Source organism: Lepidochelys kempii, chromosome 1 (assembly GCF_965140265.1).
Source record: "Lepidochelys kempii isolate rLepKem1 chromosome 1, rLepKem1.hap2, whole genome shotgun sequence".
In the NCBI taxonomy this organism is placed as follows: domain Eukaryota; kingdom Metazoa; phylum Chordata; order Testudines; family Cheloniidae; genus Lepidochelys; species Lepidochelys kempii.
The window spans coordinates 328,179,722-328,204,857 of record NC_133256.1 but is presented as its reverse complement, the minus strand read 5'-3'; the positions used below and the strand labels follow the sequence as shown (position 1 = coordinate 328,204,857).

Below are 25,136 nucleotides of genomic sequence, written 5' to 3'. Positions count from 1 at the left end.
GAGGGTCTGAAGAGCAAAGGCACCTGAGGAAGGAGGAGCTGAGTCCAGCTTGAGCCTGGGGATTTGAAGACTTTTGTGATTGTTTTGGACTTCAGTACTCCCGGAAGGGGTCCTTGATTGTGTGACTTGGCCAGAGGGCTGAGCCACTGAAGACCCACCAAGCAAGGCTAACAACGTACAGGGGATGCCAGGAAAGGCCTGCAGTACCACACCCAGCCTCTAGGAGGCACTCACAAGAGGTGAGTGTCACCCACTACACAACTCTGCTGCTCTACCTATTATTAACAGCCACATTTACAAGTGATGACTTTGTTATGTAGATAGCAGCTTTAAAGTTTGGCAAATTTTTTTCACTTTCACTCTTTAAAACAAATGTCCCTGTTGACTTCAATAGAAATCTTTTCTGGGTGACGAACATCTGACATCACCTTTTGGATTACCAGGTATATTAGGTCACCTAAAGATACATTGCTGTTTCCCCTCTATCCCCTTGGTTTAATGAACACTGGAATATTTTCATTTTTTTAAAATAACACTGTCTAAAGGGTAGGGCCTTGATCCAGAGAATTGCTTCGCGTGGGATCATGAAGGTGACTTCAGTGGAAGTCACATGCACTCAGCACCTTTTACAATCCCTGATTCTAAGGGAGCTCAGGGTCAGATCTTCAAGTGTTTAGCATCCACAATCAAGACCAGATATTCCCTGCAGCTCTCTCTGAGAACTGTTTTGAAAGGCTGGTCCTGTGTGCATAAATATTTACCTCTCTGGAGCAACAGTAATTTACAACACATCCAACAACTTCACATGCATATCTAACCAATCACCCAAACCTGCATGATGCTGAGTGCCCTCAAATCCTCTGGCTTCATCAGGAGAAGCATGCCACATGAGACAGGAGATGATCCCCACCCTGCTGGATTTGTTCCCTAGTCAGTAAAAAAATTATCCTCCTGATAACACGCTCTGGAATATAATGTATGGGAAAAAGTTATGTATGAGTTATGGGATATCAAAGGCACAGTATCAGAGAAAAACACATGCTAATAGGGGCCATGGGAAATGCTACATATTGGGAGAAAGTTGTGGCATTACAGTGTGATTTTTTCACATTTCAGTGCTCTACATGAATTAGTTTCTGCACTTTCCCCCCTGTTTTCTTTTATAAAATACAACAGAAATATAGTCGAGTGTTAAAATTTCATCTTCAATATAATTTTGTTTGCTGCTGTGGGAATCCAGCACATGATGGATCCATTACTTTGTTAAGCAATTTGCCTAAACAGTCACTATTGGGGTTAAGATTTCTATTTCATTATAAACAGCTAATTTTGTTTTCAGCTTATCCAGGACCACTATGCACAAACACCATCCTGTTTCTCTCTTGCATAGAAATCACATATAGTGAAAACTTGAAAACCTGTGTTGCTGGAGTATTTTTCAGTGATACTGCAGAATAGCATATAGCCACATAGATTGAAACTAGGGCTGTCAAGCAATTAAAAAAATTAATCGTGATTAATCACGTGATTAAAATAATCGTGATTAATCACGTGATTAATTGCACGGTTAAACAATAATAAAATTCCATTTATTTAAATGTTTTTGGATGTTTTCTACATTTTCAAATATGTTGATTTCAATTACAACACAGAATAAAAATTGTACAGTGCTCACTTTATATATATTTTTGATTACAAGTATTTGCACTGAAAAAAACCCCCAGAGAAATAGTATTTTTCAATTCACTTAATACAAGTACTGTGGTGCAATCTCTTTATCATAAAAGATGATCTTACAAATGTAGAATTATGTATAAAAAAACTGCATTCAAAAATAAAGCAATGTAAAATTGTAGAGCCTGTAAGTCCGCTCAGTCCTACTTCTTATTCAGCCAATTGCTAAGACAAACAAGTTTCTTTACATTTGCAGGAGATAATGCTGCCTGCTTCTTGTTTACAGTGTCACCTGAAAGTGAGAACAGGCGTTTGCATGGCACTGTTGTAGCTGGCGTCACAAGATATTTACTTGCCAGATGTGCTAAAGAGTCATATGTCCCTTCATGCTTCAACCACCATTCCAGTGGACATGCATCCATGCTGATGACAGATTCTGCTCAATGACAATCCAAAGCAATGCAGACTAATGCATGTTCATTTTCATCATCTGAGTCAGATCCCACCAGCAAAAGGGTTGATTTTCTTTTTTGGTAGTTCGGGTTTTGAGGTTTCCTCATCAGTGGTGCTTGTTTAAGACTTCTGAAAGCATGCTCAACACCTCGTCCCTCTCAGATTTTGGAAGGCACTTCAGATTCTTAAACCTTGGGTCGGTTAGAAATCTCACATTGGTACCTTCTTAGCATTTCGTGAAAACTACAGTGACAGTGTTCGTAAAATGAACATGTGTTGCGTCATCATCCGAGACAGCTATAACATGAAATATATGGCAGAATGCAGGTAAAACAGAGCAAGGGACATACAATTCTTCCCCAAGGAGTTCAGTCACAAATTTAATTAACGCATTCTTTTTTAATGAGCATCATCAGCATGGAAGCATGTCCTCTGGAATGGTGGCCGAAGCATGAAGGGCCATACAATTGTTTAGCATATCTGGCACGTAAATACCTTGCAATGCCAGCTACAGAAGTGCCATGCAAATGCCTGTTCTCACTTTCTGGTGACATTGTAAATAAGAAGAGAGCAGCATTGTCTCCTGTAAATGTAAACAAACTTGTTTGTCAATCTGAAGTAGGACTGTGTGGACTTGTAGGCTCTGAAGTTTTACATTGTTTTGTTTTTGAGTGCAGTTATGTAACAAAAAAAATCTACATTTGTAAATTGCACTTTTATGACAAAGAGATTGCACTACAGTACTTGTATGAGGTGAATTGAAAAATACTATTTCTTTTGTTTATCATTTTTACAATGCAAATATTGTAATAAAAATAATATGCGCAATTACAACACAGAATACGTGTACAAAAATGTAGAAAATGATCCAAAATATTTAATAAATTTCAATTGGTATTCTATTGTTTAACAGTGCAATTAAAGCCACGATTAATAGTGATTAATTTTTTTAATTGCAACTAATTTTTTTGAGTTAATCACATGAGTTAACTGCTATTAATCAACAGCCCTAATTGGCACTTTACATTTACAGCAGAGTGCAAGAAGTTGAAAGGACAGAGAACTTCCAAATGGATCTGGGAAAGAAACAGTTTTACCAATCAGAGAAAAATTTAAAGTTTATGAAAAATTTTCCTATCATAAATTGAGAGAAAGAATCTCAAATTTTCAAAGATGAACAATATCTTTTTTTAATTTAGGTTAATTTGCGACATTATGTTTTTTATGACATTATTGAAATTTTTGTTTTACTTTTGGCCTTTTTTATTGTTTCAATTTGTTTTACTATAATTATTTTAAAAAATCATTTTGAAAATGTTGAAACAGGACATTTTGATCTTTTCAAAACTTTTCTCCAAAAATGTTTGAACTGAGAAATTGTCAGAACTGACCCTTTCCCGTGAACAGTTTCAGTTGTAACCAATTGGTATTTTCCAAAGAAAAAGAGTTTTGTTGAAAAATTCCTGATCTGTTCTACTTCCCAATTATTTCCGCTATGAGCTAATTTGTGCATCCCTTACTTGCACTGATGAGCACTAACTCGTATATTCTCATTCACTACAACAGGACTACTTGTGTGAGTTTTTTAAGCTGGTGTAAGGGTTGCACATACAGGTAACCCACATGATGATGATCCCATGAAGTAAATAATAATTTTTCACAAAATGGACTCAATTTTTAATCATTACCAATTTTTTTCAGCCACATAAATAGAAGAACACAATTTGAAAATCCTGTCCTAGAAGCAAAAAGGAAGCTACAGCAGCATAACATGCCCAACGCAGAACTTGGAACAAAGCCTATGCAGGCCCCAGGTTTCCGAGGTACAGTACCATGTCAGATTTAAGAAGAAAATAATTGCTGTACTTTCCTGGTGTTATGACAATGATTTAACATAGTCTGGTTAAAATACAATTAATTAATAATTAATTGTATCTTCTATGAATTAGCATTAATTGGTGTTCAGTATGTTTCTAAGATAACCTATCTAGCAAACATCATTTAAATTGACGCCTCAGACACTATTGCTGTAGGAGTTTACAAGAACACTGAATCTTGATAATGTGAAAATGATTGCACTTAGAAAGAAATGTATTAGCAAAAGTCAATATTGATAGATGAGTAAGTTTTGACATAAGGTTATAGCCAAAGAATGAGGCTTGTTCTCCTTTGTAACAGTAGAAAGCGCCTCATCAACATTACCTAGGCCTAAACACGTTCACCCGCATCCTGCTCCTCAGAGGTCTCGCAGTGTGAATGATCTGTCTCAGTGTCGGCGGGACAATGCTGGAATGTACAGTCTGTATGGTATGTCCAAGTGCTGCTTGTTAGCCAAGCTGCACTGTTGTAGAAGTAGAGAGATAAGTTAAGTCACAAACCTTTTCACCTTTCTCATACCTTTTTTCGCAAAATAAAGCACAGAAGAGAGTCACTGGAAGCCAGGTGAGGCTTATTCTTGCCTGATGGTAATTTTCACACTTTACACTGACGCACATTGAAAACAGTTGTAAAGGTCACTGAACTGTCACACCGATTGTAAATGTCATTTGTCAGAAACTGAAATTCCATTTGTCTGGGGTGAGAAGATTATCTGGAATTTACCCTTTTGTCTGAATCACTGATATAAATGGATATTTTTTGTTATTGGGGGCGTGAGGGGAAACTAATTATAAATTATTTGGTATACAAAACTGAATTGATAGGCTAGGAATAATTTTTAAGAGTTCAAAGTTACCTTGCATATTATTTTTATCACTGTGTAAATATTTTAGCTACACAACAATCTATCTCTAAACTTATTTCCAAGAGCATTTGCTTCAGTGCTTATCAAAGAGCATTCCTAGCCCTTCCACCCCCAAGACTGATCTGCCATAGATAGAAAAGTCCTCCTTAGTTGGTTTTGTATTAATGTAAAATAAGGACTCACTAATGTGTTTATTTCTCCTGGAATGCTTACACTCTTTATTTCCTTTAATATCAAAATGCCACACTGCCACCTACTATTGCTGCTGCTTCTCTTCTCTTTTGTTTGTGACTCTGTGTTATATTATGACTTGACTGGAACTATTTTCTTTTTGTTTGTGTTGACTGATGTAGAAAAACCACTCTTCACCCGTGATGCATCACAACTGAAGGGAATTTTCCTCAGCACAACTCTCAAGAAGAGCAACATGGGCTTTGGATTTACCATCATTGGTGGGGACGAGCCAGATGAGTTTCTACAGGTGAAGAGTGTAATTCCTGATGGGCCTGCAGCACAGGATGGCAAAATGGAAACAGGTGATTAAGTTGGTTCCTTGATATAATTATCAGACTTCAGCCTTAGATTTTTGAGCAGCATTTTTCTTAAGTGCAGAAATAAGCAGGTGTGTTCGTGCTGTCATTCTGAATGGTGCAAGTAGAGCTGTGTGAATAACTAGTTTTTTGGGTTGCTGGCCATTCTGAAAAATAATAATCACTTCAGGTCAACCTAGAACAAAGGTTTTTAAAATGTTGGTAAATCAAAAAGTTAGAAAAAATTGGTTTTGGTCAAATGAAACATTTCATTTGAATGTTGAGAGGTTTTTAAAAGGGTTTACTGTTTCTTTTAATAAAATTGAAGGAAATTTCAAAATGAAAAGTCATTTGAAATAGAAAAACCAAAATATTCTGATTTTTTTTTCAAAAAAAAAGGTTTTGTTTTGACACAAACAATTTGGCAAAACTGACACACATTTGCAAAATGTTTTGGACTTACCAAATCTACATTTTTTACCCCAAAAAAGATTTTTAGACAAAAACTTCATCCACCTCTGGGACAAGAAGAATATTTCTGCCTCAGAGAATATTTCCCAAGGGAAGTATTTCCCTGGAGTATTGCTTTCTAAAAATGAAAGGAAAACTTTTATTTTTTCTTCACAAATGATGAAGATCATATGATATGATAAAGATCAGATATGATGAAGATCTCTGAAGCAAACTTTTATTTATTTAGGGTAAAATTCTCTCACATCTGCAGAGCAGATCTCAGATGTGATGCTCTTCTCAACACATGCTCAGATTACCTGTGCGGATTCCGTGCCTGTAGAGACAGAGGCCACAGACTCAGACTTTTCTGGAGGAAGGACTATATTTTAAAATAGTCAAATTAAGTTTGATTCTGCTTATCTGGGTAAAGACTATGTAACCCTTCTGCCAGGTGGAGCCAGCAGCAACAGGGCTGGGTTCAATATCTAGGGGTTCCTTTCCATCGATACAACACAGAACCAGCTTGAGCCCCCACCCAGTAACATGGGAAAATTACACACCACACCTGAAAAGGAGTACTTGTGGCACCTCAGAGACTAACCAATTTATTTGAGCATAAGCTTTCGTGAGCTACAGCTCACTTCATCGCATTGAAGTGAGCTGTAGCTCACGAAAGCTTATGCTCAAATAAATTGGTTAGTCTCTGAGGTGCCACAAGTACTCCTTTTCTTTTTGCGAATACAGACTAATATGACTGCTACTCTGAAACCCCACACCTGGTCGCCTCAGAGAGGCAATACTTTCTCACCTGCAAGCAAGAGTCCGAGTGTAGAAAAGAAACTTTCAGTAAAAGGAGGGAAGTAACTCAGCGTTAATTTGGGAAAACACTGCAAACAGGGTTCATAAACCATAAGCCAAAGACCCACCCTCCAAGTAAGTTGGGCAGTGTCCTTTTCCCCTTGGGTTCTTAAGCCCAGGAGCCCAAAAGTCCCTTTAACGTGCCCTCTTCTCTGTACCCCACTCACAGTTGCCGTCTTTGGTCAGTGCAAACAAAGGGTTCAGAGGTGCATTTGAAGAGTTCACCTCCCACCCTAGCTGGGGGTGGGGTAAGGAGGCACCTAACTTGCTCCGCTGCTCAGACACTCGCTTGCCACCCTGCTGGCCACTCGCTGTGCCACCTGGCCACCTGCCAGCCGTTGCTGCTCCTCTCTGCCTGGCCGTCCCCCCGCCGCTCATTCTGCTCACTACCTCACCACCCACTCATTTGCCAGCTGACTGTCAGTCACCATCTGCTGCCACCTGCCTCTCTGCTGTGACCTCTGCACATCAGTCTTTTAGTAATTTTCAGCTCTTTGGAGGCTGCACAGAAACACTTACCCATCTCAACATGATTTCAGCTCTCAGTGATGTTTAGCTCTTAGCAGGCTTGGCAGAAACACAATCCAACCACAACTGATCTCAGCTCTGAATGAGCATTTAAAATAACAAAGAGGCTCCCAAGGAAGCTTATATAGCTCTTTATTTGAACAGTGTGGGGGAACAGGTTAAACCAGTCCAGGGAGGACCCTTGTGGGAGGGTCTACACATCCTGTCTGGGACACCTGTCCCCACCCCTCTTACTTTCACAGGACTCTGGCATTCAAGCACCTGGCTTAACAAAGTCCTTTCAGCTGAGGGTCCTGCTTTCCTGTATTCATACAATAATGCCAACAACATTGGTAACAGCATTTCACTACCCCTGCATTCAGTACTAAAGTGATTTTTAACACAACACCAGCCAAAGTTGATTATTTGAGCAACACACCACTCTATCTGCTGGATATTTAAGCAGAGTAGGTGTGTTCATGTAAATACAGTTTGCTCTAGAAGTCTCTTCCCCTCCCTGCTAGCTATCAGGGAAGAATTCAGCAGACCCTGCTTACATCTATTTGTAGTAAAGGCTTACAAGATCATCTCAGATCCATATATGGAAGGAATCCTTCTATGTGCTTTTCCTCATCCTCCATGGATGGTGGGGTCAGCTGGCACCCTACCTCCATGCCCTGCAGATGGTGTTCCCTAGCCCTAGGATCTTTTTCGAGGTAGGGGGTGGAGACTGGTCAGGCTGATGGACACATACGTCTTTCTCCCTCCATCCTGACAGAGATTTTTAGAGAAAAGATAATAAAATCTGGGGCTATGTTATCTTTGCGGGGGGCCCCCAACTGAAACCAGAGTCATAGGGGTAGCCTAATCTATGGTTGGGAAAAGCCCCATGTGCACACTCATAGAGAACAACGTGTGGGGATCCTTGCAGATTTACTCCCTCAATCCTCATTTCTGCAGATTTTTGTGGGGGAGGGAATAACCAGGACCATAACATGTCAGGATACACCACCTAGAACTACTGCTGGCGCTGTAAGGCCAAATAAACTTCTGTAAGACCAGATGTAAGTAGGAATTGTGGATGTTCTGAATTTTACTGTTTTTAAAATGCCCTTCTTGCACAAAACATGCCATTAAAATGGTGGAAGGTTTCTGATGCCAAGTAAAAAGTGGCAGATATAACAAAAATTAAAATATAGATTTCTTTTTTGTAAAATCTTATAAGTGTTCTATCAGCTTGAACTTTAGTCGCATTGTTGATGTCAACCTCAAAGTGCAATTTGGTACACAAGGTTAAAATTCAAGAAGCTAATTAGTAGAAGAAATGGTGCAACAGAGACCTGCTGAGAAGAGACTAATGAATCCTGTTAACAGTAAAACCAATCAATTGCTCTTGAACAGTGCCTTGATCTTCATGTTGCCTAATTTGCAGCAGAGGGCTTCCCAGGTTGTTATGACCCAGCATACTTTGATTAAGAACTCAAAGCAGGATTCCTTTGAAATAATCTGAGTGGAATGGTTGAGTGTCTTTTCAACTAAACTAGAACCTGATACTGAAACTGCATGATTGGTCTGTTGTAACGTTGATAGTTGTTATTGTGGTCATTTATTGAGAGGCAGGGTGGGTGAAGTAATATATTTCAGTGGATAAACTTCTATGGGTGAAAGATACAAGCTTTTAAAGCTTACACAGAACTTGTCTTCAGGTCTGGGAAACGTACTTAGAATGTCACTGCTAAATACAAGGTGAAACGGATTGTCTAGCATAAGCCATTAACACATTTATTCAGATGGGTATTTATGAAGAAATATTTTTTTAAAACTTACATTAAAATAATACTGAAGATTTTAGTGAAAACCACAAATGCAAGGAAAGTAAGAATTAAAGGTGAGAGAGAATTTCAAAACACAGAATTATTATTCTAATAAACCTGATATGTGTATTATTAAATTACATACTGAGCTAAATTCTGTCCTTAGTAGACTCCCTGCAGTTCCCTGAATATCAGGTTATCACGTGAGTAAAATAAACCAAGAGTTTCAGGTTAATGAATTTTGCCTCAAACAACATCCCTGTGAGGTAGGCATGTGTTGTTATTTTCGTATTATAAATGGGTAAACTGAGAAACAGGGATATTTAAAAAACATAAGGTTTATAAAACAAGTCTGTAGCAAATAACCCAATTTCCTCATTCCCACTCCTTTGCATGTTTCCTAAACTGTGCTTCCTGTTCCTCAGAAACTCTTTTCACAGTCTGCTCACCTTCAGATATGTTGCACTTCATGGTCTGCCAAATAGTCCTTCTTGGAGCCATTTCAGAAAATAGATTGTTCGCTTACCTATTATTTTAAATCATCCTGTGTTTCTAAACCATTAGAGACACAAATCTACTTTGTAAGTTAAATAAGTATTGTTGGATGAAAAATAAGGCGTTTTATACAAATGTACTTTTCTCGTGTGTTTCTAAAAAATAGCACCTCCTATGATACACTTTTCTTGCCTCTTGTGTCACAGTAATAACTGTGCCTATCTCAAGGGGACCATTGTTATTACTATCCATACAAAATCAAGATTCTTGCGAAATTGAAGATTTGTAATTGCTGCAGCAATAATAGGTGCTGGATCTTTATTGTTTTGGGATGAAATATGCCCTAGCAAGGAAGCCCATGTACGGCCTCCCTGCTACTGAAGCTTGACATTTGCCCTCCATGATGACATCTGTCAGCTCCTCACTGCAAATAGGCTGACAGTGGAAGATGGACAATTATGCAAATTCAGTGCACCTACCACTTTGAATAAGTAAAACTAGGATCTAGGAATGTTATGTCAGGCCACTCATTGGATTAGTGGCCATTGAGACATGCCTGTCCTTCCCCGCAAAAACCCTGCCTACCATGTGACTAAACCCAAAAGCTCAGGATTTATGAGATAAAAGGAAACATAAATTTTATTATTTTACCTGACTTACTACCTTTGATACATACTGTTGCCAACTCTCACAATTTTATTATGAATCTCTAGATATTTGGCATTCTTAAAGATACATCTCCTGGAGTCAAGTGATTACTTGAGAACCTCAGCTTTCCCCTTAAAGAAGTGAGTTTCTAGCCCTCTTGTTTGCAGAGAACTGCTTGAAAATGTGACCAGATTGCACCCTAAAGGCTCAATAACCAGAAAGTAAACAAAGAGACTACCAAATTTAGTTTTAAAAATCTCTCTTTTTTTTTTAGCCAATCTCTTCATTTTTCAGGGCCTGCCTCATGACTTTGAATGCTTGAGATTGGCAATCCTGCAAAAAGTTATGTGATAAATAATTACATATAAAATAATGTTAATAAAGCCCTGTATACTATGAAGAAGATCTTATCTTGTTCACTTTCATTTTTTTAAAGTATGCTGTTCATTAAACTTTGCATGGGACCAGATATTAGTAATATGACCTGAGGGAGAAGATGCACTTTGTTTGAACTTTATAGTCTTTGTGTTCATCTCTCTTGAATTAATTTTTCTTTATACGTCTCAATGTTTCTATTGCCTTTATACAATGTGAGCTCTCTCCAGTGGCGAAAATAATAACTGTAAATTCCCAATGAGTTAACCAAGACTCTGGATAAAGTGTCTGCTTTTATTTCAAAATTATTGAATTCAAATCCTCTTGTGGTTTCTGTTTTTATTACATTTTCTTCATACTTTTTTTATTTTCTCAGTACCAAGAAGATTGCTACATCTTGTGCATTTTGTGAAAACTAGGCCAGATATAGACCTGAGTTGCAAAACTTGGATCTGGATTTCAAACATCACACAGTTTGTGATTGTCCAGATGTGAGGTTTTGGACCAGTGTGTTACAGAGATATGGGCCAGACATGTTGTTTGGGTCTAGATTAGTATCTAAACACCATTCCCTAGGGTTTTGTTTGGGGCCCATTTCTAGTGACAATATTTAAGTTACTAGGGGGGCGGGGGGGAGCAAAACAAAATATCTATTATTAGCCCTTCACATAACCTATTTAAGGTACATGTAGCCAACCCTGGGCTGAATACTCAAAAGGAGTTAGGCTCCTAACTTCTATTGGTTTTGAGTATTCAGCCCCCTGTGACTAAATCCCCAAACATTACCAAACGTAAATTTGTGTCATGATCCATGGGTCTCAATCCTGGGTCCACAGGATTCATGGGAACAGCAACACTCCAACCCTCCTCCAGCAGCCAGCTGACAATTGCTTACCTGGGACCTACAAAGCCCAGGCCCAGTGTGAGGCTCTGCCCTGAGATCTGATTGGTGGAGTAGTAGAGTGGTTGATTGGCTTGCTAGCCCTACTTAAGCCAGCAGCAGAAACAGGAAGCTGTCTGAACAACTGGGCTCCACCCTGCTCTGGACTGTGTGCTTCTGGATTGCCTTGTGCTTCTTGCCATGGCTTAATTTCTTGGCATTCCTACCCAGCATGACTCCTGAAATCGGACTCGTGGTTCTGATCTCCAGTTTGCCTGTTGCCTCTGACCCCTTGGAATCCTGACCCAGCCAACTCTTGACTGCTATCTCATGACTGTGAACTCTGTCTCTGACTACTAGGTCTGACTGCCAATCACCTGACTGTGACAATCTGTTTGTGTTCTTATATCTACATGCTTTCTTTCTCTCTTCTGTGTCTCTGCCTTTCTCCCTGTTGAAGTCAACCAGAGTTTTGCCATGGACTTCAGTGGAGCCAGAAATTTACCCAGTTTCTCCTCTAAACTCTCCATATGTGTGTCTCCTTTCTCTCTCCATTCTTTTTTCTTTAGGTATGGATCTCCTCCCTGCCCTCTTCTCTGATGCATCCTGCTCCCATCTCTGCCCTTCTCCTAATCCATTCCAGACTCTCCCAGCGCTGCTCTTATCTGAGTCACCTGTGCATTTAGTTCCAAGCTCCCAGTCCTCCCTGATTCCCCTCCTTTCCAGTCTGATCACCAGTAAAAACAGCAAGAGAGCTGTTAACTTAGTTTTCTTAATGCTCTCAGTCATTTGGAATTAAGTCTGGTTTTTATTAATGTCTTGCATAAAGGTAGTTTGTCGAAAAAACATTTGCTTTGGGCCGAGATCCTCCAAGGTATTTAGGTGTCTAACTCCCATTTTAAAAAGTGACTCAGACACTTAGGGGCCTAATTTCTATTGAATTTCAATGAAACTTAAACTCCTAAGTGTCTAAGTCACTTTTAGAAACAGGATTTGGATTTTTAAGTCACTGATGCTCTGTAGCAAATTTTACCCAGGAGCTTAATGTCTCTACCTCACACACACTGTCTGACTTCATTTGGATGATTTTATTTTTTCTTTACAAGCACAAATGGAATTGAATGGACTCTGACTCTGGCTTTAATCTTAATTTAACCCCATAATTCAAGATGCTGTAGTGTTTTCATTCACTTTAATCCATCAAAGCAGCTGTACATTGATTCATTCTTACCATCTTTATAAAGCGTCAAAAGACTGTCTGATCCTAAGTATTTTGCAAGCTATTTGCCCAACTAAATGCTCCCATATGTGGATTTGTAAACCATCCGAGAAACAGCAAAACAAGACCTAATTTAAATTGACCATTTAAATAGCTACTAGCCTTTTTCTAATGTAGCTATTTTAAGAGCCATCTTTATAATACTGAATTCTGGGCGATATGAAATAGCCACTGAATTCAAGATTTAATAGCATAAGTGATTCAATTTCTGCCCTGTATTGTGAGCAACAGGAACATTAAACCCAACATTTTTATTTTGTTTTCTTCCATTGCCATGTTAACATGTAGAAATGTCATGGGGCTCTGGAGAGGCAGAATGTTCTTCCTTCATTTCATGTGATAAAAGATATGATTAGAAATATGAGATAGCTCATAGTAGGCATAGTTTGTGGCAAGTATTTTTGTTCTGAACCAGGTGCTGCACAGATAATGCTGCACAGTTGGCCCTAGGGTTGGCAAACTGTGACTTGGGACACTCACATTTCAGGGGCGTAAAATTCACTGAATGTGTAATGCACTGGTTTATGAGACTATATATAGCACTGCCCTCCACCGGAGGTAACATATATTATACACATGAGCAGGTGTGTGATCATGTGTATAATATATGGTACATGTGTATAATATATGTTACATCTACTGGCTAATCTATTAGAGCTACTCTTTCAGCTCTCTCTATGGAAACTTGGTTTACAGAGACTGAGAAGTTGCATATATGGTCTCCTGACTGTGTTGTATGAATATGTGTACCCATGATTGCCCACCAGTGTAATGCATTTATTATCTGTGTTTCTAGCTGCTTCACCTCTGGCCCCCTTCATTCTGTTATGATGAGATGTTTTCATGCAGCCTAGAAACCAAAGGTGTTTGCAAGTAAATCAGTGAACCTTTCTTGACTGGGAACAGAGACTATAGTACAAACAAAGAGATCCAGGACAGAAATCCCAGGAGGAGGACACGTCAAACTGAAATGATTCATTTGCTGTGAATAATTGACACTGTTATATAAATTACAGAGATAACGGAGCTTGTACAACAAGCCTGGTCTTTCAGTATCAAGAACACAGGCCTCTACCATCAAAGCTAATGGAGACATACTGTTATTGATTATAGGTCCCTTATCCTCACCAAAGTACAAGATAATTGCATATTTAGAGCCACTACACTGTAAAATATGATAAATTAAGAATTAAAATGGCAAATGTGATAAAGCACAGATAGGATTTGAAATATGGACCATTATATAATATGCATCCTCTCTTTCATACATATTTTTCTGTGCTTAATTTCCTCAAAATAACCTTTCACAGATGGGTAGTAATTTACACTTAGCTACATTAGTGAGAGTTTTAACTTCCACTCTCTTATTTCCAATGTCAGCATAAATTCTCATAAAGGGCAATATGTAGCCATAAATTCCTAGGCCTAACTAAAGGTCAGGCATCATGAAAAAAATGTCCATAAGTGCCAAAAGCATAAATGAAAAACATGTGATAAGCTATTTTTGTTTCACATTCTACAAAGCAAAATTAGAGCTCTTGAAATTGTTAGGCTTTTCTTAGAGGATAACAGTGTGTTCCTTTTTCTAGCAAATAGAGATACATGGTTATATTAAGACAATTTTGTCCCATTTGGCTGTTCATATTGTCATATGGAATGCCAGTGCATGAAGAAATACAGCTCTCATAAATCCATTAGCTTAACTCCTCCATCTGAAATAATGATAATATATCTGCAGACTCCTAGGTCAAGAGATTTAACTTAGCTCAACGGAAGATAAATACATTATTGTACAACCTCGCCTTTATCAGGTCAAGTTTAGCAAGTTTTAGAAGTTGCCAGTTCCATTATAAGCAGAGCTCATTGAACTCTGTAGTTACCAGAAGTGCTCCAGTTGCAGCACCAATTTTCTTGTATGAAATGTCATTGATGTCTCTCTCACATTATCTGGCTTTATTTGTCTGAACAAGCAAAAATGTCTGGTGAAAATAGTAGTAGTCATCATCATCTAATCTACTCTTTCATTCAAGAATATTGACAAAGAGTGTGTTTTTGCTTAACAACAAGAACTATCCAGAAGTGGGAAAGAAGCTGGTTTCTATGTAGTGTGATGCCAGGGAAAAGGAGAACTTTATAATGTAATATCAAATTTAATAATCTAACCTATCTTTTTCAATATCATCACTAATGCCTTGTGAGGAGGGCTTTCAAGTAAGTTTGACGGGGGGGCAGGAAACAAAAGCCCACAGTTAAGTCAAAAACATGGAGACCTGGGAGAAGGGTCAGAATCTGGAATGACCATGGACAATTATAGCAGTGACAAAGGAGAGACAAGAGGGAACGTAGAGGGGAAATCAAATCAGTATCTTAGATGTCTGTATACCAATGTATGAACTATGAGCAATAAGCAGAAAGAACTACAAATACTAGTGAATACTCACAACTGTGACATACTTGGCCTCACAGAGACTTGGTGGGATAATACACATGACTGGAATATTGGTATAGAAGGGTAAAACTTGCTCAGGAAAGACAGGCAATGATTTAGATAATGGCATAGAGAGTACATTTATAAAGTTTGCAGACGATACCAAGCTGGGAGGGGTTGCAAGTGCTTTGGAGGATAGGATTAAAATTCAAAATAATCTGGATGATCTGGAGAAGTGGTCTGAAGTAAATAGGATGAAATTCAAGAAGGACAAATGCAAAGTACTCCACTTAGGAAGGAACAATCAATTGCACACATACAAAATGGGAAATGACTGCCTAGGAAGGAGTAGTGCGGAAAGGAATCTGGCGGTCATAATGGACCACAAGCTTAATATGAGTCTACGGTGTAACATTTTTGCAAAAAAAAAGCAAACAGCATTCTGGGATGTATTAGCAGGAGTGTTGTAAGCAAGATACAAGAATGAATTGTTCCGCTCTACTCTGTGCTGATTAGTCCTCTGCTGGAGTACTGTGTACAGGTCTGGGTGCCACATTTCAGGAAAGATGTGGACAAATTGGAGAAAGTCCAGAGAAGAGCAACAAAAATGTTTAAAGGTCTAGAAAACATGACCTATGAGGGAAGATTGAAAAAATTGGGTTTGTTTAATCTGGAGAAGAGAAGACTGAGAGGGGACATGATAACAGTTTTCAAGTATATAAAAGGTTGTTGCAAGAAGGAGGGAGAAAAATTGTTCTCGTTAACCTCTGAGGATAGGACAAGAAGCAGTGGGCAGTTTAGATTGGATATTAGGAAAAACTTCCTAACTGTCAGAGTGGTTAAGCACTGGAATAAATTACCTGGGGAGGTTGTGGAATCTCCATCATTGGGGATTTTTAAGAGCAGGTTAGGCAAACCCCTGTCAGGAATGGTCTAGATAATACTTAGTCCTGCCACGAGTGCAGGGGACTGGACTAGTTGACCTCTCAAGGTCCCTTCCAGTCCTACGATTCTATGAGAAGGGGAGGTGTTGCCATGTATATCAAAGATGTATACACTTGACCGAGGTTGAGCTGGAAATAGGACACAGACTTGCTGAAAGTCTCTGGGTAAGATTAAAAGAAGTGAAAAACAAGGGGGTGAGCATTGTGATACAAACTACCTAACCAGGAAGAAGAGGTGGATGAGGTTTTTATGAACAACTAACAAAATCATCCAAAGCACAGGATTTTTGGTAATGGGGGGCTTCATCTATCCAGACATCTGTTAGGAAAATAATACAGCATGGCACAGATTATCCAACAAATTCTTGGGAATGCATTGAAGACAATTTTTTATTTCAGAAGGTGGAGAAAGCAACTGGGGGAGAGGTTGCCCTACATTTGATTTTGACAAATAAGTAGGAACTGATTGAGAATTTGATAGGGATAGGGGCTGTGCACGCCGGAGTCCCCCAGTCCTCAGCACATTTCTGGCTTTCTTGGCACCTGTCCCCAGCAGCCGGTCCTGGGCGGGGAGTGGAGTGGGTGGGCCATCACCACCTCCCCATAGACAGTGACCCTGAGTGGAGTTAGCTGGTATGAGAAGAGCCATCCCCTCAGCTCCCTGCCCGGGCTCAGCTCCTGCGGGAGGGGCAGGGGTGAAAGTAATTTAAAAGATTTACTGTTACGCCGGAGTCCTGAGCAGGAGGGCGGGGGCCTCAACTGGAAGAGGCGGGGTCTTTAAATCCCCAGGCCCTTTAAATCACCACCGGAGATACCAGCTGCGGAGGTGGCTGGGAGCCCCAGGGCTCAGGGGCAATTTAAGGGGCCCGGGGCTCTGACTGCTGCTACCACAGCGGAGTCCCAGGCCCTTTAAATTCCCTCCGGAGCCCCTGGCCACCGCCGCTACCCCGGGGCTCTGGCAGCGGTGCTCCAGCGGCAATTTAAAGGGCCTGGGGCTCCCCGCAGTGGCCGGAGCTCCGGGCCCTTTAAATCGCTGCCCAAACCCCACTGCCGGAGCCCCCAGGCCCTTTCAATCACTGCCCAAACCCCGGGGTTCCCAGCCGCCTCCACTTCCTGAGGGCTCTGGCTCCCTCACCTATGGGGAGAGGCTAAGCAAGCTGGAAGTTCCAGAGGGGAGGCACAGCAGGAGAAGGATAGAGCCTCCCTCCCCCGGCAGGCTGAGCAGAGCAAGCCCTGCAAGGGCAGCTCAGCACTCTCAGAAATCAGGCGGGGTGGGGGGCACTTGACCCCACATATCCCCTCTATGCATTGCCTCTGAGCAGTGGGCTTAAATTGCAGCAAGGGAGGTTTAGGTTGGACATTAGGAAAAACTTCTTAACTTTCTGGGTAGTTAAGCACTGGAACAAATGAGTAGGAAGGTTGTCTGTTCTCAGTCACTGGAGGTTTTTAAGAACAGGTTAGATAAACACCTGTCAGGAATGGTCTAGTTATTACATAGTCCTGCTTTGAGTGCAGGGGACTGGACTAGATAACCTATTGAGGTCCCTTCCAGTTCTGAACTTCTGTGTTTCTATGCATTCGTTCTTCCTTTGTTTTCATTTTAGTAGCACATATTACATTTTGTATTTTAAGTATTTGATATTTTTAATAACCTTGTTCTGCTAGCATGTAACAATTTTTTGACCTTCACGTTTACGAACTAACCCGAAATGTCCAGCTCAAGGCTTTCAAAGCTGTTTTTCATTTTACAGCAATTGTGTGTGTGATCACCTGTATGCAAAACCTCTGAATTTGTGTAACCAAATAGAAATTTTGTACATAAATCAAGTAGTTTGATGTTAGTGTTTTAATATCAGATTACCCATTTGCAAGCAAAATTGTTGTTTATGAGTGCAAATGTAAAGGCAGAGCTAAAGTCCCTTTGCTAATTTGGGACTTAACATGCAAATTGCTATTTCCAGACAATTTCCCCCTTATATTTAGAATGGGTGATTTCTTCAGTAACTATGTGGTACCTGTTAGCAAATGTTTTACTGAGCTAGTTACTTAACATCTCTGTGCCTCAGCTTCCCCATCTCTGAAAGGACGAGAATAATTATTTCAGAGTTTTGTAAAGCACTTTGAGATTTAAAAAAATTATCATAATTAATACTTATTATAATTAATAATTAGTATTTATTATTACTCAGAGAAAGCCTAAAGTTGTTTAGCCTAACAAGATATCAGGACAGATTTCCCGTTCATATATGCTGATGACAGGCAAACCTAAGAAAGTAGACGTACTAGATCAGCAGTTCTCAAACTGTGGGCCGGGACCCCAAAGTGAGTTGGAACCCTGTTTTAATGGGGTCACAGGGCTGGTGTTAGACTTGCTGGGGCCCAGGAAACTGTCCAGGGCCAAAGCCTGAGCCCCACCACCCAGAGCCAAAGCCCGAGCCCCACAGTCCGGGGTCAAAGCCAAAGATCAAGGGCTTCAGATCAAGGGTTACAGGCCCCCCGCCTGGGTCTGAAGCCCTTGGGCTTCAGCTTTGGCCCCTCTACCTGGTGCAGTGGGGCTGAGGCTCAGGTTTTGGTCCCCCCTCCTGGGGTCATGTGGTAATTTTTGTTGTTAGAAGGGGGTCACGATGATGCAATGAAATTTGAGAACCCCTGTACTAGATCATATGCTAAACCAGCTCTTTGTCTTTGTCAGCTTTCTAAATTGTGTTAATCTTGATACTCTGATGTTTTACACATGGTATACAGTGGAAACATCCATGGTTATATTAGATAAGAGGAAACATTTTTAGGGATATAAATCCTCATGCTCCAGGGAATAAGCAAGCCACTATCTGATAGAGATTATAAAGAAGAGTCCCCTTCGTCTAAAGCATCTTGCATTGTCCACTGTCAGAGTCAGAATACTGGCCTAGATGGTCCACAGATCTGATCCAGCATAACAGTTTCAATGTTCACACAGGCTTGATAGTAGTATTAAACTTTATGCAGCAGTTACATAAATTGCCTTCCAGATTCCATTATAACTGATAATTCTGACATTATAAAAAAAATGACTAGTACATTTAAAAAGTAAAGTGTAGGATCTTTAAACACAGATGTATTTTGTGAGATTAAGCAGCAGCCATTTACTCCTGAGAATGTAGTTGATTCTATCTGAGTTCCTAATGGAAGGAATTTTAAAATTCTTTTGGTCTCAGATAAATCTCTCTTGGATTGCAATCAGCATCAGTGTACCTCACATCTACTGTAGCTTTATTTAGCTTAACTGACAGTACCTGCAGAAGCAAAGACAGAGACAGTAAGAAAACTAAATTGCCTTCTTTTTTTTTTTAGGTGAATTCTCTGAGAATTCATTAATAGTGCTGGTCGGAGCCTTCTGCTGTGCTATTATGTGTAACCTGGGGAACAAATAGAGTCAATCCGCACGAAAGCAAAATAGTTTATTTCAGTGAGTAAAAGATAACAGTAGCTGGAAGTTATTGGCCTGAAGTCATTCCAGTGTGTGCTGCAAACCCATCAGTTCTCAGATGCCAAGCAGGACCTAGCTGGGTCTGTGCTTGGACATGAGACCTCCGAAGAACTCTTAAGTGGTATTGGAAGTGAGGTTGGTGAGACAATAATAGACCAGTTCATGGTAGGGGCTTTTATTGATGCCATCTTCAGAAAAGAGATAAAACTGAGGTCTTGACTATATATTTTAAAAAATGGGCATGTTTTGCATTACTAAGACTGAGGGGGGAACTGATAACAGTTTTCAAATATGTTAAGAAGACAATGATCAGTTTTTCTCCATGTCCACTGAAGGTAGGACAAGAAGTAATTGGCTCAATCTGCAGCAGAAGAGATTTAAGTTAGATATTAGAAAATCTTTCTAACTATAAGGATAGTTGAGCACTGGAGTAGATTACCAAAGGAGGTTGTGGAATCCCTGTCATTGGTTATCAGTAGGCTAGACAAACACCTGTCAGGGATGGTCTAGGTATACTTTGTCCTGCCTCAGCACAGATGGCGGGAGAAGATGACCTCTCGAGGTCTCTTCTAGCCCTAAATTTCTGTGATTTCTTTGTTAAGCAATCTTTAACAGTTTTTGATTCCCCTGTGTCCTGGCTAAATTCATAAGAACATAAGAATGCCCATACTGGATCAGACCAAGGGCCATCTAGCCCAGTATTCCATTGAGAATGATTATGTCCATTGACACAGTAGTTTGCTAAGCAATCTTAATAGCCAGTTGGTGAAATTGTAGCCTCATAGAAGTCACTGAGAGTTTTGCCATTAACTTCAGTAGGCATAGGATTCCACCAATATGATCAGCAATATACATTTCAAAGTCTCTGAACTGGCTTCCCAATTGTGGCTACAATTTTTAATAATCTATTAATATTCCTAATAAATATAATCGCCTCCCAGAAAGTCCATGTGGAAAGACCCCATTATGAACATAGTAGCTGTGCTTTATATGGCTCTTCATTTCTGAATCAATGAAACTGGCAAACAGAAGGTGCCCTAAGGATCATACATATGCCAAAATGATTCAAATTTTACTACCAGTTGCATTGTGGGTCACAATGGGAAAACCAGCCATGGTCGAAACTTAACAGAACATAAATCTCCTCATACCACAATGCCCAAGCATTGAAATCTAATTCTATCTAAACCACTTCACTGGATTGTGCTCACTGCAAAAACATACCAAGAACACCTTCCTGCTCAGGTATTTTTTAAGGCAGCTTACATTGCAGCTAGAGTACACAAAGTTTCTCACTTGAGTCTTGGCCTGATGCACAATGCACATGGCTTTTCTTCACTATGGGCCAAGGGCCTGAGCCAAAGCACACTGGAGTCAGTGTAAAGACTCTTATTGACTTTAACTGGCTTTGGAACAGGCCCCAAATCTTGTTCCTATTGAAGCTAATGGAGCTTTTTTCATTGACTCAGTGGGACCAGGATTTGGCCCTATATTTGACCTTATGTACTTTAGTTTACCAGTGACTTTCTTGGTACTCTTTTGTTAAATTCAATAAAAAATTTGTACAGCGTTGTACTTTCACACATTTTACACAACAATATTTGCCTGATTCATTCTCGAGGATAACTTATTTATGTTTTTCTGTTAATTTTAATTTTAAAATGTGGGGCAGAGGGGAGAAAACAAATTAAAAATTCCTACTTTTTGTGTAATAGTTTTGAATCTAGTCTAGAATAGCAATGACACTTTCAAAAAGGGTTTCTGTTTCTTTGGTAAAGTTATTTGGTATCATGTTTCATTCCAGCTGTCTTCTGTGTATCAGGCTGAGGATATTTTCTAGATTATGCTCAATTTTATCTATGGTCTCTGCATAAAGAAGTGTAGCTGTCTATTATATAAGAGATGCAATTGTTTATAGTGTTATTTCTACCTTTATTTAAATAATAGGTCTGAATCAGATTAACTTTCAGACATAATCACTGGATTCTGCATTATTTATGATAATTGATATTTAGGTTCTCTTTGCGTCTATTAGATTGCTACTCATAGAAGTTTGGTTTAATCATTCAAGATGCTGATCTGACACAATCTGTTTGAAACTTTGCAGTATATTTTAAACAGCAGTTTTTCACTGGACTACTCAGCATCAGAGTCCAAAAGTGTGATATTTCAAACACTTGCTGTAAGCATGATGCATTCTGCTTTAGCATTTATTATAAAATTGATTTTACAAAGGCTAGTCCAAGTTGCTCTTTTTTTAATTAAAAAAGAAAAAGTTCAGTTACTGTTTCCAAGTTCTAACTTATGCTACTCGACCTTTATATGGTTTTGACCAGTCAGTGTGTAGACCATACCAAAGTAGCATTGTTTGATTAGCATAAAGAAAATAGAGATTAATACATTATTAAACTTTTTGATTTCTGTGTTTTCCACCAACTTTATATGCAACCAAATTTTAATACAAAAAGTTTTCTCTGTATCAGTATAAATTTTGCAATTTTGAGACATACACCCCAAAAAAATTACCAGGAGAATTGTCATGTTAATTCCTAGAGTATAAATTAGCACCAAGTACAGTATTAATTCCGATGATATCATGGGGTAATGTGTAAGTCAGTATTTAGATCCCAGTTCGGCAATATATTTAAGCCTGTGGTTAACTTTAAGCACAGAAGTACAGCGATTCAAGACAGTGGGACTACTCATGCTTAAAGTTCCACACATATGTAAGTATCTTGCTGAACTGGGGTGGGTCTTAGTGCATGGGACTGTGTAGGAAGGTGCTAAGTGCTTCTGAGAGGTACTGGAGACCCTCCAATCCTTTTGACTTTAAAAGGAGTTTAAGGATCTGAGCAGGAGTGCTTTTAAGATACTTAGCCAATGCCCTGTTCAGTGTTGCACCACCTAACCCCTAAGGGCCCTGCTGCCTAGTGGAATTTTCAGCATTGACCCAAGTGCCCTGGCTCCCCATACAATGCATGGGGAGAATTAGGCACCTAAGGAAGGGATTTTCACAAGCTGGCCAGCTGGAGTGGGGAGCTGCCTAATCTAGCCAGGGCGAAATGCTTAGGAGAGGGCCTCAGTTGCTGCCCTGGTGCACCTCGCTGATGGGCCAGAGATAGGAATCTCCCTTTATCCTGGGAAGCCGTGACTGTGAAAAGGACTTGAGAGCCATGGTGGATAATTTGCTGAACATGAGCTCCCAGTGCAACACTGTGGCCAAAAGGGTTAATGTGATCATTGGATACAGAAACAGGGGAATCTCGAGTAAGAGGATTTGACCTCTGTATTTGGCACTGGTCCAACTGCTGCTGGAATCCTGTGTCCAGTTCTGGTACCAACATTCAAGAAGAATGTTGATAAATTGGAGAGGGTTCAGAGAAGAGCCATGAGAATGATTAAGGGATTAGAAAACATGCCTTATAGTGATAGACTGAGCTCCTTGAGTCTATTTAGCTTAACAAAGAAAAGATGAATTGGTGACTTAATTACAGTTTATAAGTACTTACATGGGGAAAAATTTGATAATGGACGCTTCGTTTTAGCATACAAAGGTATCACAATATCTAATGGAGGGAATTTGAAGCAAAACAAATTCAGACTGCAAATAGGACATAATTTTTTAACAGTGAGGGTAATTAACCATTGGAACAATTTACCAAGAGTTGTGGTGGATTCTCCATTACTGGCAATTTTATAATAAAAGATATGCTGTAGTTCAAACAAGAATTATTTGGGGGAAGTTTTATGGCCTGCGTCATGCAGGAGGTCAGAATAGGTAACCATAGGAGTCCATCATGACTTTAAAATCTATGAATCTATGCTTGGAATTCCCAACTGCGAACCCTCTCCTAGAGTTAGGCACCTGAGTCAGGTCAGCCCCTTAATCAGCCTATGCCCAAGCAGCCATTGCAGTCTCTCTGTCTCCTGCTCATACTCGATCCCTGTGCCCACCAGCTGTCTTTTATATTGGCACTCTGCTGCCCCTCCTGATGTGGGGGCTGGCAGATAACAGGTATTGGACATGGTCTGAGCATGCCTACAGGATCGGACACTGCTGGCAAGATAGGCATTCACCCACCGAGTTTGAGAATCCAGCTTTGGGCCTCCAGGGCTTTGGCTTGAGCTGGGGCTCCAAGCAGCTTGTTGGGTGATGTCAATGTGTAGGGGGCTTTACAAATGCCAACCAGCAGAAACTTAGGTGTTATGGGGACTTAGGTGCCTGCAAGGTTAAGCTGCAAATGAGTAATTGCTTGGAAAATTTCAGTGGCACCTAAATGGTGGACATCAGTGCTTCAAGAGGCAGATAGATGCCTAAGTACCTTTAAGGATCTTGGCCTCAGCTCTTCTCAGTAGTGCTCAGCACTTCCTGGTATCAGGTCTCCTAACCCGTACTTTCTTGAGAAGCCCTTACTTTCTATAAGCTCTATTTACCAGAGATTTTTATCTAAGATTTCTGTTTACCAGAGATCTTAGCGACAGGGAATGTTCTTGATGTTTGTAAAGTAACAGACATTTACAGAGACTTTTACAAATACAAGGTACGGTAACGTCTTTTATTAGTTGGTCCAGTTAGGTCCTGGGGATCATCTTTGTTCTAGTTTTCCATAATTGTTTCATTTCATAGCATACTTTGCTATCTTCTTCATATTTTGCTATCGTCTCTTCTTGTTTCTTTTTTATGTTTATCTGCTGGGATGGCAGTATCAATTAACATAGTCTTTTGTTGTCTTCGCTACAGCAACTGTGTCCAGCCTGTTTGCCTGCACCGTTCGATCTGTGAATATTGCCAGATCCCATAAAATCTTAGCCTCTTCATTCCGTAGAGCGCTTTCGATTCAGTAGTTGGAATACTGCATGGTTGGTTTAAATCCATACTTGCCACGAAGCTCCAACGCAGACACTTGGCGACCTAATTGTGTCTGTTCGTATATTCTTTCCCAGCCAGGCTCCTGCAGGCACTCAACACATGCTCTATCATCTCTTCCTTTTCAGAACACATTTTGCAGTTTGGGGAGCAATTCTGTCAATTAATTTTGTTTTGAATGTAATCAAGCCATAAGGAGTGCTCTCTTTTGAGGTATCTTTCTACAAGCTATGAGTTTGTTAATCTTCAATCGCTAATGGGTTTAATCTCTCTCCACTAATGTCTGTGCATTTCTTTAGCTATTTGCTATCTCTTTTCTTCTTATGTTTTCTTGGTCTGGGATGCAAACTTGACCATTGCTTGTTATCATGACCAGATGATCTTTTACTCTGGCTAACTCACCATATTTTGATGTTATATTTTTCATTGTCAATTGCCTCTTCCACAGATAGCAAATATTTTCCTCTATCACATTGTAGGATGTACATCCTGCCCATGTCTTGACTGATATTCATTACTCTTTCTTGTTTGGATGTCAGATTGTTTTATTCTCCTCTTGATTCTACTTGATCTCTTCAGCAGTGTACTGTGCTACTGGTATCATCCACATATTAACAACTCAGAACAAATTCTTCAAGTTGAGTTTTGTACTTGGAATAATTCTTATTAATCTGCAGTATTCTTTCTTCACTTCTTTTTTGATTTGCTTATGTTGTAAT

At 39.7% G+C, this 25,136-nt stretch overlaps 1 protein-coding gene across 20 annotated transcripts in view; it reads left to right on the top strand.

Moving 5' to 3' along the window:
* Positions 1-25,136, top strand: part of MAGI2 (membrane associated guanylate kinase, WW and PDZ domain containing 2) — a 1,187,450-nt gene that overhangs the window by 936,361 nt on the left and 225,953 nt on the right. For 15 of the 20 annotated variants that reach the window (XM_073328600.1, XM_073328602.1, XM_073328598.1 and 12 more), the window contains 3 exons: positions 3,829-3,950; positions 4,306-4,434; positions 5,224-5,406. In XM_073328600.1, coding sequence (XP_073184701.1) covers positions 3,829-3,950; positions 4,306-4,434; positions 5,224-5,406 — 434 coding nt within the window. The remainder of the gene's footprint in view (positions 1-3,828; positions 3,951-4,305; positions 4,435-5,223; positions 5,407-25,136) is intronic. The other 5 variants (XM_073328606.1, XM_073328607.1, XM_073328617.1 and 2 more) reach the window with 2 other exon arrangements.